This window comes from Brachyhypopomus gauderio, chromosome 2 (genome assembly GCF_052324685.1).
Source record: "Brachyhypopomus gauderio isolate BG-103 chromosome 2, BGAUD_0.2, whole genome shotgun sequence".
NCBI classification, from domain to species: Eukaryota; Metazoa; Chordata; class Actinopteri; order Gymnotiformes; family Hypopomidae; genus Brachyhypopomus; species Brachyhypopomus gauderio.
In genome coordinates, this window is record NC_135212.1 from 34,650,515 (window position 1) to 34,670,769 (window position 20,255).

General features: G+C 44.4%; 1 protein-coding gene across 1 annotated transcript; it reads right to left on the bottom strand.

Moving 5' to 3' along the window:
* Positions 1-870: 870 nt before the first annotated feature.
* LOC143501173 (extracellular calcium-sensing receptor-like) lies at positions 871-19,677 on the bottom strand. Its single transcript, XM_076994761.1, is given in 8 exon segments — positions 871-2,313; positions 5,081-5,204; positions 5,446-5,670; positions 6,825-7,598; positions 7,756-8,050; positions 8,250-8,352; positions 19,315-19,591; positions 19,594-19,677. Coding segments are annotated over 8 exon segments (2,766 nt in total). The 5' UTR covers positions 19,648-19,677; the 3' UTR covers positions 871-1,399.
* Positions 19,678-20,255: the final 578 nt, after the last annotated feature.

The following is a 20,255-nucleotide window of genomic DNA, read 5'->3' on the forward strand; positions in this document are numbered from 1 at the left end:
CAGTTTCCTTGATTTTGCGTGCTCAATGTGTCTGACTTGCTCGATTTAACATTATCTTTGCGCTCTCATATTAAAGACCCTAATTTGACTCCATACTGACCCCCCTCCGGAAACTTATTGCTATATATTGCAAAGTTTTAACAGGTTATCTTATGGGCCTTTCTGAAAAAAATCTCCTAATGCCTTATATCTTTGCGCCTTCTCATGAAAAGCCCTTGATTGCCCGGGATTGAGGATTGAGGGACCAAATATTTTATATTATTCACTTGCTTGAGCAGAGTGGAGCAGTATTGCATTCTAAATTTGTTGCTTTAAATGTCATTTCAAATAAAAGGCTATTGTTCAGTACTTAGTGTATGTGATTCAATTTACAGCTGGTTTAGTAGCAGAGTTATTAATGTATATTTATAGAATTGGAAATGGGAAATTTAACATAATATTTTACTTCAAATCTTAATTCATTATAATTCCAGCTTTGGTCAAATGTAGATGTTAGGCTGCTGTTTTTGGTTAAATATAATTTCTTTGATAACATGCAATTTTAATGCCATGAATTTACTGTTTACTGAAAATGGAAAATTACTGTACCTTTATATTTGTAACTTGAATAAGTAATAAACTCAGAGGTAATTAACATTAAGGAGTAGGTACATTTAATGTGGGTAACGATTATGCTGATGTGGCCCGCCGTGAAAATGAGTTTGACACCCCTGTGTGTTCAACTGCAGGATTGTGCAACTGCAGGGTGTGATTTATTAATGTGTAGTAAGGAAGATGCCTATTGTTAATGCGCACACATCATTTTAAAATATTTATTAACAGAAATTAGGATGATTTTATTTGACAAAGGGGCTATATATCATGAAAACAAAGACATTTCATGTAACAACTAATTCTTAGCAGCATCCTTGGGCACCCCCATGCAGTTAGAATGGTACATTCGACAATGACGTTCATAGTCGACTAGGGGGTATAGTCGACTATAGTAGAATCAGCGACTATTGCAGGTCACCCCTAATAATCACCAATCATTTATTATGTCTAACAAATAACTTCCAAATATTAAAACAACATGAAAAGACAGACATGTCATCTTGAGCCACAGTCCTCAGACCCTATAGAAAGGTTTAATTAGATGCGGAATAGACAATGACAAAAAACTAAATTTATGCTTAATAAGATTTTCTAAAAATATATTGTCACTGACTTATTGAAAGGAAAACCCACTGACATATAACTGGCAGTTTATTATATGTATAGGCTAATCAACTAATTGTATTATATAAGATTTACTGGTGAAGCTAGTAAAGCTAATATGTGGGAGCCTAATCATTATTTTGAACATGGTTTATAAGTTGCCGAATCTTCATGTTGTTTTTTTGCTATTTCAGAGAATATCTCAAAGAGATTTTGAGGGAACTTTACCCATGAGGTATTTCTTAGTATTCTGCTCTGATCTAAACACAATTATAAAACACTTTGGAGCAAAAATACAAATAATCAAACCAAAACTTGAGGCCAGAATAGCAAATATCTCCACAGCTACAGTGAATTTCCCAGGAGAGCTGACATAAGCTGGAATAAAGGTGATCCAAACTGCACAGAATATGAGCATGCTGAATGTGATGAATTTGGCTTCATTGAAGTTATCAGGCAGCTTCCGTGCTAGAAAAGCCAAAATAAAACACAAAACAGCCAGGAGTCCTATATAACCCAGAACAGCCCAGAAACCTACAACAGAACCTAAACCACATTCCAAGATGATCCGTTCTTTGTGGTGCTTTAGATTTTTTAGAGGAAATGGAGGAGAATTTTTTATCCACAGCACACATATAAGAACCTGAACAAGAGTGAAACCAAGAACACTGAGTCTCTGCTGTGGAGGCCCAAACAATTTCATGACATTGCTGCCTGGAAGTGTAGCCCTGAAGGCCATTAACACCACTATTGTTTTCCCCAGAACACAGGAGATGCAGAGGACGAAGGTGATCCCAAATGCTGTGTGGCGCAGCATACAGGACCACTCAGAGGGCCGACCAATGAAAGTAAGTGAACAGAGGAAACACAGAGTCAGAGAGAAGAGCAGCAGGAAGCTCAGCTCTGAGTTGTTGGCTCTGACGATGGGAGACGTCCTGTGTTTGTAGAACACAGCAGTAACACACACAGACATGAAGGCCCCAGTGATGGAGAACACTGTAAGAATGATGGATAGATTTTCATCCCAGGACAGGAACTCAACAGACTTGGGGAGGCAGCTGTCTTGTTTGGTGTTTGGCCAGAACTCAGGAGGACAGTGCACACAATCCAAAGAGTCTGAAAGATTAGAAAAGCAAAGTTTGAATGTCATCATAAACAAAGCTCAAAGCTACTCAAAGACTGCCACAAACACTGTAAAAAAATTACTGTATGTACTTTAAAGTACTGTATTTACTTTTAATTCTTTAATTTTAAAGGATAATGTAAACTATAACATACATTTTGTAATGAACTGTTTTGGGTACGTATTTAGTGTTTAACGTATAAAGATAGGTTTTTATCTGCCTTTGTTTTTCACATTTTCAAAATTCCCAGGGGGTCTAGGAATGCAAGCCCTGGGAATTTTGGGTTATTACTATATACAGTATATAAATAGAAAATAATTAGAAAACAACAACAAAAACAACGTATGCACTGTGGTGCAGAAACTCAGGAATGGAAATAATTTCTAACTTGATCCCAAAGCATGACCACAACTGGACCTTTTGATTTTGATTTAAGAACATAGTGTTGGAACTCGTCTTATATCCTCCAACAACTGACAACTAAACACTGCCTCTCCATGAATACTTTTTCCCTAAAGTAGAACTAACTGATTAGTCCTAATGACATAAGTGGTTGGCCTGTCAGCAGATGCTAAAACGCATAGTGCAAAGAGGTCGCCAACTACAATCACTACAGACATCCAAACTTCATGTGGCCTTCAGATTAACTCAAAGACAGTACGCAGAGAGCTTCATAGAATGGGCTTCCATGGTCGAGCAGCTGCATCCAAGCCATACATCATCAAGTGCAATGCAAAGCGTTGGATGCAGTGGTGTAAAGCACGCCACCACTGGACTCTAGAGCAGTGGAGGTGCGTTATCTGGAGTGAGGAATCGTGCTTCTCCATCTGTCAATCTAAAGGATGAGTCTGGGTTTGGCAGTTGCCAAGAGAACAGTACTTGTCTTACTGCATTGTGCCAAGTGTAAAGTTTGGTGGATGGTGGATTATGGTAAGGGGTTGTTTTTAAGGAGCTGGGTTTGGCCCCTTAGTTCCAGTGAAAGGAACTCTGAATGTTTCAGCATACCAATACATTTTGTCCAATTCCATGCTTCCAACTTTGTGGGAACAGTTTGGAGCTGGCCCCTTCCTCTTCCAACATGACTGTGCACCAGTGCACAAACAAGGTCCATAAAGACATGGATGGCAGAGTTTGGTGTGAATGAACTTGAATGGCCTGCACAGAGTCCTGACCTCAACCCGATACAACACCTCTGGGATGAATTAGAGCGGAGACTGAGACCCAGGCCTTCTCGTCCAACATCAGTATGTAACCACACAAATGCGCTTCTGGAAGAATGGTCAAAATCCCCATAAACACACTCCTAAGCCTTGTGGACAGCCTTCCCAGAAGAGTTGAAGAAGAAGAATGGGATGTCATTTAAGCTCATATGTGAGTCAAGGAAGGTGAGCGAATACTTTTGGCAATATAAGATGTATCTCAATTCAGGGGCTGCAGCCCACGAAGTGCGCATTTGTAGGCCGGTTACGTCACTGCGCCGCGACGAGGCTGTCCCAATTCGTGGACTCCTTATGCGGCCGACGAATGTAGCCTTCAAAACCCCGAAAACGGAGGATGCATCTGAGTATCCTTCGCGTCCCACCATATCCCAGGATTCATTGCTCTATGAACAATAAACAGGCAGAGTCTAGTGTACGGGCCGAAGAATTCGTTTTTAAATGTCGGTATTTTTTTAATATGGACATTTATACTGCAATGAGATGCTAAATAACATGCCAGTTATTAATGATATTGCAGGTAAACTTGTGCTTTGAGTATTTACTAAAGAGTAACGTTTATAAAAATACATTGAATTTTGTTATGAAGTTATACTTCCCGCCAAACATGTGAATACATGTTCAACGCATTTTCTTTTAGGCATTTGTGGGTGATGTGATATTTGTTGGACAGCGCGCTAACATGTATGTAACGTATGAAACGGGGCAGAGCGTGGTCACGCAAACATACGTCTTGCGAAGACTAGACTGTCTCATTTAACAGTCGTGAGATGCAGCCTACCCGGCCTTCGAGGTGTGTGGCCACCGTGGGCTGCGGTCTACGCGGTCTACGTAGGCTGCAGCCCCTGAATTGAGATGCAGCCATAGTGTGTGTGTGTTTCCAGAGAAACAGGATGTTTTGAACAGAGGTCCTTCATCAACTCTCCAAGCAAGGTGCTTCTGAATGAATAAGAGGAGGAACAAGTTTATGTTTGAATCACAACATTAATTCCATGGGCTTCTAAAATTCCAAAAATAAATTCTTCTTTTTTTGTTTGTTTCTGGAATTCATTGCTGCCATAGCAAAAACTGACAATGTAAACACATGTGTCAGTAATATTAAATTGCCCTGCCAATGACAAACCCTTAATTCTGAAAACTTATCAGTGAGTCTTCTCTTGGTTTCTCCAGAGTAAAGTTGATTACACATCTTGCAAATAATCCTGTAGACAACTAAAGCTACCAGTTGATCAGCCTATTTATCTATATATGACTAAATGCTGTTTATATACATTTAGACATTTACGGCATTTGGCAGACGCCCTTATCCAGTGCGACTTACATTTTTATCTCAATTTTATACAAGTGAGCAATTGGGGGTTAAGGGCCTTGCTCAGGGGCACCTCAGTCATGGCCTCAGGTCTGGGAATCGAACCCACGACCCTCCGGTCACAAGACCAGTTCCCTAACCACCAGGCCACAACTGCCTGCCACACACAATGTGTGTCTAAACATATATTACTACAAAATATTTAAACTTTTATTTATGATACACAACCTTACCTGTGTAGTTACTGATCTCTCCCTCTGCACATGGTATACAGTCATAGCAGCAGACAGGCCTTCCCTTCTGTATAGCCTTTCTGGTGCCTGGAGGACAGCTCTCACTGCACACAGACACTGGCATCTAAAAAAAGACAAACACCAAAGATATTTGCTCCTGGGGTCAAATATTCCTCATATTTCACTTTTTCTTCTACTTATGATTGATTAGTGTTCAGTTGACACATGCATGACAATCTGATTAAATGAATCAGATAACCAACAAGATTTTGACAAGAACAATAAATTAAACAGGAAAATGATTTGTACCTATACCAGAAGTTTGAGAACCTCTACTTTGTAGTAAAGGGTGTGATATACAGTACCTCAGTCTGTCCTCCCACCCAGCTTATAGCACTGCTCATTCTGAACTCCTGTTCTCTCGGTTTGGATGCATCATAGGAGCCCACTGGCACAAAGTCTAAAGCACCATCTTTCTTAAACTGCCAGTTTATGAGTTCGTAAACAGCTACGGAATCTCCGTTGGAATCAAAGTTGACCTGGTAGCCATTCTTTGTGGTGAAGTTCACTCTCTTGAGCTGGTTGAGTATCTGGAAACGTTAAGGTGAAAGGTTAAGTCAGCTAAAATGGGTCAACAAGTAACATGGCCCAGATAAGATTGAAACATTATAGCTCTTTAAAATCTTGCAGCAAGTTACAACAACCGATCTTACTACAACACTAGTAAACATATATGAATAGTTTTAACAGTATAAGGTTGCTCAGATGGGCAGGAAATAGTGTTACTTTAGTTCATTGGGTGGGGAGGTTGTATGATAATTGAGTATGAGATAAGAAAGTTCACTGTGCAAGCCTAAATGCAACAAAATTTCATTCTGCGTACACCCATGTACAAAGAATGACAATAAAGAATGTCTAAGTCTAAGTAATAACTAATAGGCCTAACTAATTTTAAGTAAACTTCCAATAAAGAAAAATGTTTAAGAATAATGTTTTGACAGGCTCCTTGAAAAAACAAAACAAAACAAAAAAAACACATTTAAAAAGATTCTTGATCTTTGTGAAAAACTAATTTGCTGGCTACCCAATTAAGTTAAAATAGGCCACAATTTCCAGCTAAAAATGGCCATCATATACTCTTACACAGACATTACATATAAATTGAGGCCCAGGTTAGCCTCTCTCCAGTCACTCACAGACAAAAACAACAAATGAAAAAGAATACAAAGTAAGATTAGCAAACACCCGTGCACAGCCTTCCAGAGTGTATATCGCATCCAAAGAACACAGAGCACTGGTTGGGCTGGTGTCTCTGGTGATGATCTAAATGCATGTATTAAATAAATATTTGTTCAACTTTTTACTTCATGTAATGTTTCATGGTGTTGTTTCTATGGCACAACAAAGACAATAATGTCAATTTACTGTTAAAATAAAATTAAAAAATGACCGTGGTGCTGTCTCATTTCACTAGCCCATTTTAACTGAACCTTGAGACAAAGATCAAGAGGGAACCTGCTGAGCTTCTAACTCATATATAAATATAAAACAATGATGTTTTTCCCACATTTTTAAATAAAAATCATTTAAGAGAACCAGGTCAATTTATAAAGATATCCTTAAATCTCAGGCATAGCACGTTTGATGGTCTAATCAACCATTTACCAAAAAGTGGCCCATTTTACTTGACTTCATCCAATATATTGTATATATTAAGCTTGTTTTAAATTTAGCGAATTTATACCTGCCATGGTGAGAATTTTATAGTGTTGTCGCATCTAGTGTCACTGCAAATCAAAGCGTGAATGGCATGCGCTATGGCGTATGTAGCTTTATACACCATATTAGTGATGCGCAGCTGTGACGTGTCTGTGTATGGGTTCTGTAGCGTGCGGATGTCCTCACTGCCGTCACACTGCCGCACGCCTGTCCGTCCTTTTAGGCTACAGCTGAACGAGCTCTCCCAGAATTCTGTTAATATGGATGATTTCAGTGTTTGTGCTGGAGAGAGGTCTAGTAGAAACTCACGAAGACCTGGGATAACTGATCGGGGGACCCCAAAACCTAAAGCGCCGGCGCAAATGTTAAACCGCAGAAAATCGGGATGAATTATCCACGTGTCGCTGCCAATCCACTGAAGCGGAGGCAGTGGTTCCCTGGAGAGTTCGTTCATAAGAAATATTAGGTCTCCTGCATGAACAAACGTCACTATTACTCTTGACGTGGATCTGCGGATGACGTTTGCCACTCTCTCCAGTTTACTGCGCGGTTGTGTTCTGTAATAAACCTCGGAGTACTCCACACAGATTCCCTCCTCCTGCGCAGCCCTTAGAAATGCTGCCATTCCGTAGTTTCCATAGTCCGTATCGCTGCGCACTGTCCCAATCCATGTCCAGCCGAAATACTTCACCATTTTTGCCAGTGCAGCCGCTTGGTGTTGGTCGCTAGGAACCGTCCTGAAGAAGGCGGGAAATTGACGCCTTTCACTCAGGCACGCGCAGGTTGCGTAATGACTCACCTGTAATTTATTTTTGTACAAAAGGTGAAAAAACAGATATGAAGACTTTGATTCAGTCATATTTCAGGACGTATTAGTAATCATTATTCAGAAATAAATGTATCTCATAAACGAGAGAAAAAATAAAGTACAAAACTGAATACAATACAATTTTTACCTGTGGAATTCCAAACAGACCGAGCGTTCTGGCCAGGCTAATTGACGGTGTGGAAGCGGAATCCCCCACAACAGCAGGTACAGCGGCAGCTGCAGAACAATAATTAGTCTCGTTGAAAACGGGGTCCAACCCATTTTCAAATTGAAATGCAAGTTTTATTGCCATCTGTACGTCAGAGCACGAGTCGTATATCTGGTAGCCTAATGTGATGCCCGGTAGGAGATCGGTTCTGTTGTTGATCTCGAGGATGGTGAATTCCATGGCACGAGCGAAACGCAGCTGCCTGAAGTCCATGCTGTGTGGAGACAAATAAAAATGATCAAATCTTTTTACAGCATCAAAGTTAATTTTAGTAGAATTTTCAGATGTCATTAACATAACACATAGCATATAGCTACAAAATAGCCCATAATTAAATCCTAATGAGCATTTCTCTGTATTCCTAACATAATGGCTTGTTATCTGTAATGTCTCCTCGTCCATCACAGACAGACCTTCCAGAGCACTGTAGCTGTGGAGGCAGCCTGGTGTAGGTGTTCTGTTCTGAGTTCGTGGAGTAATGAATGGTGAAAATCCCTCCAATTATAAAATCTCCATTCATAGAAAGTCCAGGCATCTGAGGCTCAGCCCACAGTCTGCAGCTGACTGGGTTTGCTTTACATCCTGCAGGGCTGAACACAGTCATCCACAGCACTGATACAAATGGCACCAGACTTGAAGTGATCTGCATGGTGAGCTTGGTGCCTCCCAGCACTCCAAAGGTCTGGATGTCTGCTCTACATTGGTTTAAATAACAGCGTTGCACTGATGGCCTATCAATAAATGTGGGTGTGACTTGTGCGCAGGAGGTGTGTGTCTGTATTCAGGATTTAGTGTAGCCTATTCATAATCATAATATCTACATTTTTTGTGTCTTTGGTTCTCAGTTGCTGTACCTGCATTAAAACAGAATTACCTCTAGTTCTTATTCATTTGAAAATATTTTTTTCTTTTTTATTTAAATGTGAATAAATGTGTACTGATTTCACTTCTTTACATGTTATCAAAATGTTGTATTAATTTGTTTTTTATTGATTATTTATTTGCATATTAATAAAATGGTTATCATCAGTAATATAGCAGTAATGCATCCTTCGTGGTGCTTCACATTCAAGCTGGAAACACCATCTGTTGAGCTTCTGTCACGGTACAGTCTCTGACCCTCCCCTTTGGGTGTGTGTTTATGTTGTCTATGTCTAGACGTCTGCGTCTGTGGATCTTTGTGGGTGTGGATGTGTCTGAGTGTGTTCATCGGTCTCACCTGTGGCTCGTTTCGTGATCACTCTGGGGTTATGTGGTTTGTCTATTTAATGTTTTACGTGCACTGTATGCGTTATTCGTATGAAAATTAAAGTGACATTTGTTCAAGAACTTTGGACTTGTGACTAGTCCGTCTCCCTGTGCCCAGCGTCACAGAAAGACGAGCCGACCAAGAATGCCTGGTTACATGATCTGTGCCAAGAAGGGGAAGAGGCCTAGCAGGCACCACCATGCCTCTTCCCCTGCCCTCCACCGCGAGAACCCCGTGAGCCTTGAGGAGATGCAGCAAGATCCTGTGATTGCGCTTTTGCTGCATCAGGTGCAGGCTACGAAAGATGACGCATTAGCAAAACATCTGTGCCAAGCTGCGCGGCGGGTGTGGAGAGAGAGACACCTCCCTTCCTCTAGAGCAGGGGTGGCCGTCATAGACCAAGAGCCACTTTTCTTACTGTGTTACGGCAAAGAGCCACATCGTACATGGGCGAGTGTAATCTGTTGAGGGGGGGGGGGGGGGGGGGGGGGATGGCGAGTGTAAATTATTAGCTGTGAAGACAGTCAAATGCGTGTTTTCCACTACGCCGGTTTTTAAAGTATTAGCGGCTCGCTAGGCTTGTAAACTAACCGCGCACCACGAAAATGTAGCAGTGTGTCACCCCGTTTGTGCAGGTGAGCCCGCGGACCGGCTGGGGAGCCGCATGAAACCAGGCAAAGAGCCGCATGCGGCTCGCGAGCCGCGGGTTGGCCACCCCTGCTCTAGAGACTCCTTGCCTCTGAGAGTCGGGTCTGTAGAGCTTTATTGCAGTGGAGAAGACAACAAGACTCCGGAGAGTGAGTTCGAGGAGGAGGAGGGGTCAGAAGAAGAGGAGAACTCCCCTCCATCCTTATATTTGGCCCCCACTGAGTATTACGGCGAGGGTAAGAAGGAGGAGGAAGGCTCCCCTCTGTCCATGTACTCGGCCCCTACCGAGTATTACGGCGAGGGTGAGGAAGAAGACATGAGCCCTCCTCCATCCCTGTGCTCAGCTTCCACCTAGCGTTATGGGGAGGAGGTGAGTCCCCCTCCGTCTGAGTACTCGGATCTCACTGAGTGTGAGGACGAGGAAGGCAGCCAACCTTCGTCTGAGTACTCGGACGGTGACCCGTGCACGGAAAAGGAGGATGTGAGCTCCATGGAGAGCGCTATGGACTTCTCCTGGTGCAAAACCCCGTTGGAGCCTATGAAATGGAGCTCAGGCAGAGAGGAGGAGATGGAGATAGAAGACAACGCTCCCACCGCCAGACCAGGAGGGCGATCACCGGGAGGAGGGAAAGTTCCTCGCTGGGGTCCTCGGGGGAAAGAAGGCGAACGTTGGCAGGCCAACTGTGCGGCGAGCTCCCCAAGGGCTTCCAGAGAGACTGGTAGCGTGCCCACCAAGGGGGCTGCAAGGGCATCTGCCAGCCGTGCCACACCCAGCGGAGGGTTTGCGGCAAGGGCATGAGGAGGACCCCGGAGCATTCTCTCTTCTGGCAGCCCTCCTACAGGCGTGAAGCCTGGCTCCGTTTGTGTGTGTGTCTGTGCCAGTAATTTTGTCCATCCCTGTGTTTCTCCCGAATCCCCTTTTCCCTTTCATGCCTCTGTCTATCAGTGTTCCTGTCTGTGTTTTCATGAATGTGCCATTGTGTGTCTAACGTGTTTTCCCCTGTCTTCCCAGGGAGGGTGTTCTAGGCTGTTCGTGGCGGATTCTCCACCGAGGGCAGTCATCTCCCAGATGCAGGACTGAGGGCCCCGGATCCACCATCGGTGTGGGTTTGGGGCATTCAGTTCTGTTGGCACCCCGGGACGGGTAGTACCCTTGGTGGGGGGCTCTGTCACGGTACAGTCCCTGACCCCTCCCCTTTGGGCGTGTGTTTATCTTGTCTACGTCTAGACGTCTGCGTCTGTGTAGCTTCGTGGGTGTGGATGTGTCCGAGTGTGTTCATTGGTCTCACCTGTGGCTCCTCTCGTGATCACTCAGGGCTTATGTGGTTTGTCTATTTAATGTGCATTCGCGCAGTGTCCCGTGCTCGTCTTAGTTTGAGTCATTCTCGTTTACATGTGTCAGTGTTTTACGTGCGCTGTCTGCGCTATTCGTATGAAAATAAATGTGATGTTTGTTCAAGAACGTTGGACTCGTGCCTCGTCCGTCCCCCTGTGCCCAGCGTCGCAGCTTCCTACTTGCCTAGGTTGTGACGTTTCTTTTCTCTCTGCTTTCTACCAGCACTATTTTAAATGCTTTTGACTTTTCCCTTGTTTTCTTGTTTCCTCACTCTTGCCTTGTGAACACAGGCTTCAAAGTAGGCTAGCTAGGCTGAAGTTGTTGGTTTTTTCAGATTTGCTGAAGTGTAATGGCAAAATTTAATCTGGAGGTTCTGAACATACCAGAAGATCTTGCCCTGAACATTGAATCCCTCTACATTACCTTTACCACCAAAACTGATTGGGGTATTCAAATATGAGAGAAAACACAAGTTCTCAGTCAGCTCTTCACAAATTGGACGAGGGCAGCTGACAATGTGAGGGAGTTCCTCACGCTGGCTGCAGGGAGCAGCTGGAGTGACTCGCCTTGAAAACGGTATTCCGCCATAATCTAAGAACAGACTTATGGGTCGAACTCGCCTGTCAGAGTGAAGCCCTCACATTAACTGAGTTTTTCAAGCTGCAGTAAACACTGACATGTTGTTAGTAACTCACCATCCAGGTATAGATGACATTCCCATCACTACGTCCTGTGCACCACCTCCCCGTGTGTGTGATGAGAACCTTCGTGGAGCCGATGAATCCATGCAGCTGGGCAGATCTCCGCTTACTTGCCATGAGAGATCCAAACGTCTCCACCATGGGTTGTGCATATTCTGCGGCAAGGGAGGTCATTTCCGAGATCAATGCCCCTCGCGTTTGCCACTATTCAGAGGTAGGGAGTACTCACCAAGCAGAACTAGCCAACTCTTATTAACAATCAAGTTAACTTACCTGTGCAAGTATCCTGGGGAGGTATTGATACTAACCTGTCAGCTTTGGTGGATTTAAGAGCAGCTGGCGATTTCATAGATGTAGACCTAGCCCACCACCTCTGCCTTCCCACCTTACCTGTGGATCCTCCCCTGAGGATAAACTCACTGAATTGCCAGCCTATAGGAGGAGTAGTGGTTACGCTTCTTACCAGCCCCATAGAGCTCCAAGTGGGGCTGTTCCACAGCAAAATGCAAGAGTTTTTTTCTTATATCCACACCCCAAGAGCCCATCATACTTGGCTTTCCCTGGCTATCCATTTACGACCCTGTGATTTCCTGAAAAAAATGAGAACTCATATGATGGAAAACCAGTTGCCTCAGTAAATGTATACACCTACCGCTCCGATCCTCCTCAATAGAGTCCTGACAGTCCCTTATCATCCCCATGTAGTATTGAGCAAATGCAGATGTTTTCAACAAGGACAACGCTTGTCATCTGCCTCCTCATTGCTCCTGTGATTGCACAATCGACCTCCTGCCCGGAGCCCCTTTACCTCGCAAGATGAAACCTTACACTGTATCGCGTCCTGAAGATCTGACGATGGAAGCCTATGTTACCGAGGCTTAAGGGATTTATCTGACTGTCCACCTCTCTAGTCGTGGCTGACTTCTTCTTTGTTGAGAAAAAAGATGGGTGATTGCACCCTTGCATTCATTATCGTGCCCTTAATGCAGTCACATCTAAGTACAATTACCCTCTCCCCTTTATCATCGCCTCACAAGAACGCCTGATGGAGGCGAATATCTTTACCAAGCTGGACTTACAGATTGCTTATAACTTGATTTGTATAAGAGAGGGCGATGAGTGGAAGACTGCCTTTGTTACCACCAGGGGGCAATATGAGTACCTTGTAATGCCATATGGACTGACAAATAGTCAATAGTGTTCCCGGCATTCATGGATAAAATCTTGTGTGACATGATTTATAATTTTGTGTTTGTTTATATAGATGACATCCTGATTTATTTCCCTTAATAAAGGATTTATTCCCCTTTATTCCCCTTCTGTCACATCAGACACGTCTCTGCCGTGTTGCAGTGCCTACGGGAACATAACCTTTATGTGAAGGCGGAGAAATGTGAATTTCATCACTCCACAGTGACATTTCTGGGATGTACGCTTTCTCCAGGTCAGATCTCCATGGATACCGAAAAGGTTGAGGCTGTCACGAACTGGCTGACCCCCCATTCTACTAAGGAACTACAGCGATTCCTGGGCTTTGCTAACTTCTGAAGGCTTTCACATCAGCCCCCATACTGCATCTTCCTGACCCTCAGCTCCAGATCATCGTGGAGGTTGATGGATGGGCGCTGTTCTCTTTCAGTGGCAGGGGAACCCACCAAAATTTACCCCTGTGCCTATTTCTCCAAGAAACTGACGTCCGCTGAGATGAATTATGACGTTGGTAACCGAGAGTTCCTAGCCATCTTGCCCTCGAGCAATGACATCACTGATTAGAAGTAGCAGAACACCTCTTCGTGGTGTACACTGACCACAAAAATCTTGAATACCTAAAGTCAGCCAGACGTGTGAACCCGCGTCAAGCCAGGTGGGCACTGTACTTCTCTCGCTTTCGCTTCACTGTGTCTTACAGACCAGGATCAAAGAATGTCAAGGTTGACACTCTCTCATAGATCTCCGAAAAAGATGAGGCAGTCAAGGTACCTGAGCGTATTCTGCAGGATTCGTGTTTCCTCGCTGTTATCAGATGGGTGATTCAAGAGGAATTAGACGAGGCTCTGCGCACTGATCCTTGTCCGGAGGAATGCCCAGAGGGAAAACAGTACGTGCCTGTGTCCCTCGGGGGGCGTATCCTCCAACTCACCCATGACACAGCAGGCACGGGCCCCCCAGGTATCACACGTACACAACATCTAGTTTCACTGCGATACTGGTGGCCTTCCTGGAAGGATGACATCCGAGATTATGTGCTTGCATGTTCCATTTGTGCCCAGTCCCGCATTCCATGTACTCTCCTAGCAGGAAAACTCCTTCCTTTACCCGTTCCTCTCCGGCTATGGATTCACCTCGCTGTTGACTTCATCACTTATCTACCTACATCAGGAGGTAATACAGTTGTCATGGTCATTGTAGACCGGTTCTCTAAAATGTGCAACCTAATTCCTTGCCCCAAGCTACCTACTGCCATGGAAACAGCTCTTGACTTGTTCAACAACGTATTTCGTATTTATGGCTTACCTGAAGATATCGTCTCCGATAGAGGGCAGTTTACATCTCGGGTTTGGAGACAGCTTTGTAAACTATTGGGCATAACGGTAAGCCTGCCTTCAGGATACCACCCCCAATCCAATGGAGAAGTGGAGCGCTATAATCAGGAATTAGGGAGGTTTCTCCGACAGTATTGCATCTCCCAAAATGACTGGCACAAATACATCCCATGGGTGGAATATACTTTTGGGTCTTCGCCCATTTAATTTCCCGGACAAGTGTGGAGTTATTAGAGTCTTCTCCTATGTCGTGAAGAAGCTGGGCAAGCAGTAGAGTGATGACTGACAGTGTAGGTGATGAATCTTCTGACATGATGTTGGTGGCATCTCTCATTGGCCTGAGGGCCATAGTTATTTCTTCAGCATGCTTTATTTCTGCGTCACTTAGTGTGGAGGTGTCGACTGTGTTATTTTTTTGGACCCCAGGATTGGCGAGAGCGATATGGCAGGCTGCTGCTCCAGAAACCTGTTAACCATCTCATATGCGCTATTCCATCTGGACGCAACGTCCATTTGGTCGCGACGTCCATCTTCCAAACCAAGAGCCTTCTGACTCACTTTCAGGGCCTCACATGCCATGGTGCTCCGATGGAAATAACTAGTGATTCCCCTAATCCTCCCTAACACCCGTGACACAGTATTGAGCTTCAGAGCTCGCTGAGCTGCGAGGTTGAGTGTCTGTGCAAAACGAGATACATGTGTTAGGTTCTCCTCAAGCTGCATAGCAGCAAGCATGTTAGATGCATTGTCTGTAACCACCAAGTCCGCGAGCATTAGCTTCCATTCCTTTACGACTGATTGAAAAGTTGCATGAATGTTTTGAAAAGTGTAGTTTTCATGCATCATCCTAGTTTGCAGGACTTGAAACTGGAGCTGCCATTCTTCTGTGATGTAGTGCGCCGTAAATGTAGTGTATGATTCGGTTGCCCTAGAGGTCCAGTGGTCACACGTAAGAGTTACTCTGGTTGCGTTTTTGGCCACAGCTTCCCCGACCTTTAGCTTTGTCTCTGTGTAAAGTTTAGGTACAGCAGTGTCTGTAAAGTATGTGTGTGAAGGTATGATATAAGATGGCTCAATAGTCTTAATCATGAATTTGAAGCCATCTCTCTCCACTGCGCTGTATGGTCGCAGGTCTTTTGCGATGAAACAAGCGATGGATTTTGTTATCTTCTTTGCCCGTTCACAATTGTGTGGCAGTTTTTCAAAGTGGTGAAGCATGTGCTGGCTAGCTGGCTGTGTTGGCGCTGTATTCACTGGATTATCAAATTCTGCCAACAACTCTGGGTGATGTCTTTCCAGGTGAGAATGGGGATTTAAAGTATTCCCGAAATTACCATTGCAATTTCTGCAAATCATATGCGTCATGTCAAGCCCATTTGGTAAAATCCAAAGTGTTTCCAAATGGTTGCTTTCAAAGACCGTGGATTCTTTTTCTTCATCCTCCACACTTTAGCGACGCAACAACAAATACCATACACTACACAACACTACACAACCCTCTGTAACCTAGGTTTGCATGCCTGTACATTGTCAACGCTACTTCCTTGTTTTGCCTAGTTTTGCCTGAGAAGGAACACCCGCAAAAAAATCGATTTTTGAAAATAAAAATCCATTCTGTATCGTTCAATGTTAGAAACGCAATTCAAGCTTGAATCAATTTTTTCCTGCACCCCTTTATGCAGGGTTGCCAACTCTCACGCATTGAGCGTGTGACACACGCATTTGATCATCTTCACACCCTCTCACGCCACACTTCCGATATCTCACGCCAAAAAAAAATCCAGTTTATTTACCTCTGATCCACATATATGATTCAATGAGTTACTAGTTCGCTCTGGCGCCAACCACCGGCGATTGACAGATCGCGATATAACACTTAATTTGTGTCCATTCTACATTCGCCACCCCCCTCCCCCGCTCAACAACTTACGTTCGTACGTTCGCAATTTACACATTAAATTACAACAATTTACACTCGCCACCTCCTCCAGGTTAAAATCTCACTCCAAGCGAACGTCAAAAGTTGGCAACCGTGCTATATGGCACTTCCTGATGTGTACACATGTGTGGAGAACTCCTCACATCCCTTGGTGTTTTTTTCTGGAGGAGGAATTTCTCTTCTGATCTTGTTGATTGTGTCAGGGTAGGCCCCAGCGCTGCCCCGCCCATGACCACCAGAGGGCGCTCGCAGTCTTCTGTCAGGGCAGGTCCCTCCTCCACACATGCCATGACTACCAGAGGGCGTTCGCATTCCACAACTCGCAATCAGCAAAGATGAGCCGCAGCTGGATTTCATCCTTCTTAAGGAAGCCGATTGCGACTCATCTTTGCTGAGTTGTTTGGTCTCCCAGGCGGTCAGCCGGTATTGTGGGTTTTGTTCTCTGATTCATGCTCTTCAGTGTTTTCTCTTCTCTTTCTCCTGTCTCTTTGAGTTTTATCTCCTGCGCCTTTTGGCCCTTCTTCTCAAGTTTTCCCCCCGCTGTATTCTTCCTGTCTGGTTTTTTGTTTCATTCAGGTAGGGTTTTTCGCCATTATTGGTCAGGTAGTCGGGTTTTTTCCCTGACATTTTTTGTTTACTTACCTCCCTCTCTCCCTCTCGTTTTCGCGTTGAAGTTTATCCGCGTTCTTCAGTTGTTATATTTGTGTTTAGTTTTCCTTGTTTTTTGTAGTTACCGCGCGTCGAGTCCTCTCCGCGTTTTTTTTTTTGGTTTTCCTGTTTAACCCTTGGTGTATATTTATCTGTAGGGTTTTTTCTTTTTCTCTTTTCCCGCACACCTTTTGGTGGAGGTTTCTGTTCTTGGTTTTCTGTTTGTTTATGGTTTGGCATTTGGGTCCCTTTAACATCAAGCAGTGTGTGCGCGTGCGCACGACCTGCCTAACAGATTGTCCCATTCAGAACTCTGTTGCATGCTAGTAGTCTGTTGGCCAGAGACAGGGATATGAAGTATTTGTTGGTGGTGATGGTTTTGTCCTTGTCCAGATATGGCTCCATGAGTCTCATGACGAAATTTTCAGACAGTCTTTCTCTCTTGGACGACTGGGGTCCTTTCCCAAATATTTAAGAGAATTGCACATATACTTGGTCTCCAAATCAGCAGCAATCCAAAACTTTGTGCCAAACTTGTCAGGTTTTGTAGCGATGTATTACAGGAAAGGACAGCCAACCTTGGTTGGAAAGAGCTTCTCATCGACGGTAATATATTGTCCTGGCATGTAACACAGAGTGCATTTACGTACAAAAGATTGCCAGATGTCTGTGATTGCAGCAAATCTGTCGCTTTTTAAACATTCTGCATGGGTTTCCTTGTCATCTATGCGCAAGTACCACATAATTTCTTTATAGCGGTCACGGGACATCATGTCCTTGATCGCGAGCACAGCGTACTTCTTAGATCAACAATCGGCCACCGCTCCAACCGGGCAGAGTATTGCCCACAGAAAAAGCACTGCAATGAAAACCATCAACTCACTGACAGACAGGTTCCAGCTCTGATCTGCTCTGTGAGCTTCATAGACCGTGCAGTGTGTGATGGTCCTCAGCATCTCTATATCGATCAAACACAGAAAGCTCTGCAACCTGCTTGTGATTCTGTGCTGTATGAGTAAAAGAAAAATCAAGTTACTTACATGTTAAAAAAATACCAGGCACAATTCAGTTTAGTGTTTATCTTCTATACATCTACAAAAAGAGGAAATATATCAGGGAAAATGCACTTCAGTACTTTTCTTATATATATCTACAAAAGAGGAAATATAGCTGGCCAAATTCAGTCCAATGCTTTTTTATACACATCTACAAAAAGAGGAAATATAGCAGACAAAATTCACCTCTGTATTTTTCTTCTATACATCTACGAAAAGAGTTTTACGTTACCTTGGCATGCTCTGTAAGTCCTGCAGTCTCACTGAACGTAAAAGTGATGTTTTCGTGTCCACGAATGCATATATCTGTCTTTTCCCAAGTGGTTCCATCTTTTGCGTTTGTTTGTTGCAGGCCTTCTGACATCATTAGCAACAGAACGCTTCTTTTATGGAGGGCTAAGGTTTTATTCATCTGATTGTCCACTCGTATCTGTACCAGTTGAAAGTGCCACATAGGAGTCTTCAGCACTAAGAATCGCAGTCCATTGGAATCGCAGTCATCCATTGCGTTCAGACTGCCAAAGCTTGCAAAGGAGTGTAAATCCTCTTGTATGCCATCACAGTGTCAGTGTCTTCCTTGCAGAGCAGGAAAAATATATGAAATTATTCAGCTGTGTTTGTGTATCCCAGCTTGGAGAAGACCACACCCCATCCATCTTCAACAGGTGTAAATTTGTGCACCTTCATGTGGACTGATGCAAAGGCGCTAATGACATGCATATCGATACCTGCTAATCACATGCTAACCGATACTGACAGACAACAGGTAGAAATTTACATTTTACATTTACATTTATGGTATTTAGCAGATGCTCTTATCCAGAGCGACTTACAAAGTGCTTTGCTTCTGATCACAGAATACATCCTAGGGAATAGTACAGATAGGCCAGAATTCAAGACACCATTGAGTCAGACTACTACTAAACTACAGGAGTCAATTTAATTACCTAGTGTTTTGCAAGATAGGCATTGCAAATGCAATGCCTGCAGGCAGCAGAGACTGCAGGCAGAAATGAGAGGCAATTAGCAAGACCCCCCTATAAAGGAGTGGTTCTGCAGGTAGGGACCACAGACCACTTCTCAGTACCTATGCTTTCTGGCTGATGTTTTGGTCACTTTTGAATGTTGGTGGTCCTTTCACACTCGTGGTAGCATGAGACAGACTCTACAACTCACACAAGTGGCTCAGGTAGTGCATCTCATCCAGGATGGCACATCAATGCGAGCTGTGGCAAGAAGGTTTGCTGTGTCTGTCAGCGTAGTGTCCAGAGGCTGGAGGCGCTACCAGGAAACAGGCCAGTACACCAGGAGATGTGGAGGAGGCCGTAGGAGGGCAACAACCCAGCAGCAGGACCGTTCCCTCCACCTTTGTGCAAGAAGGAACAGGAGGAGCACTTCCAGAGCCCTGCAAAATGACCTCCAGCAGGCCACAAATGTGCATGTGTCTGCACAAATGGTTAGAAACCGACTCCATGAGGATGGTATGAGGGCCCGACGTCCACAGATGGGGGTTGTGCTCACAGCCCAACACCATGCAGGACGCTTGGCATTTGCCAGAGAACACCAGGATTGGCAAATTCGCCACTAGCGCCTTGTGCTCTTTACAGATGAAAGCAGGTTCACACTGAGCACATGTAACAGACGTGACAGAGTCTGGAGACGCCGTGGAGAGCGATCTGCTGCCTGCAACATCCTTCAGCATGACCGGTTTGGCAGTGGGTCAGTAATGGTGTGGGGTGGCATTTCTTTGGAGAGCCGCACAGCCCTCCATGTGCTCACCAGAGGTAGCCTGACTGCCATTAGGTACAGAGATGAGATCCTCAGACCCCTTGTGACACCATATGCTGGTGCAGTTGGCCCTGGGTTCCTCCTAATGCAGGACAATTCTAGACCTCATGTGGCTGGAGTTTGTCAGCAGTTCCTGCAAGATGAAGGCATTGAAGCTATGGACTGGCCCGCCTGTTCCCCAGACCTGAATCCGATTGAGCACATCTGGGACATCATGTCTCGCTCCATCCACCAACGTCACATTGCACCACAGACTGTCCAGCAGTTGGCGGATGCTTTAGTCCAGGTCTGGGAGGAGGTCCCTCAGGAGAATGAATGAATACTTCAATTTATATAGCCCCTTATCTAGATACCCAAGGCGCTTTACAATTGTTAACAAAGCTACATTACAGACAACCAATCACACACCGGCAAGAAGTGGCAGCCAATTGCGCACAGCGTACTCTCTACCAGGATCCACAGCCCCCTGGGGGACTGAATGGGGTGCAGGAAGGGGAGAGAGGACAGACCCT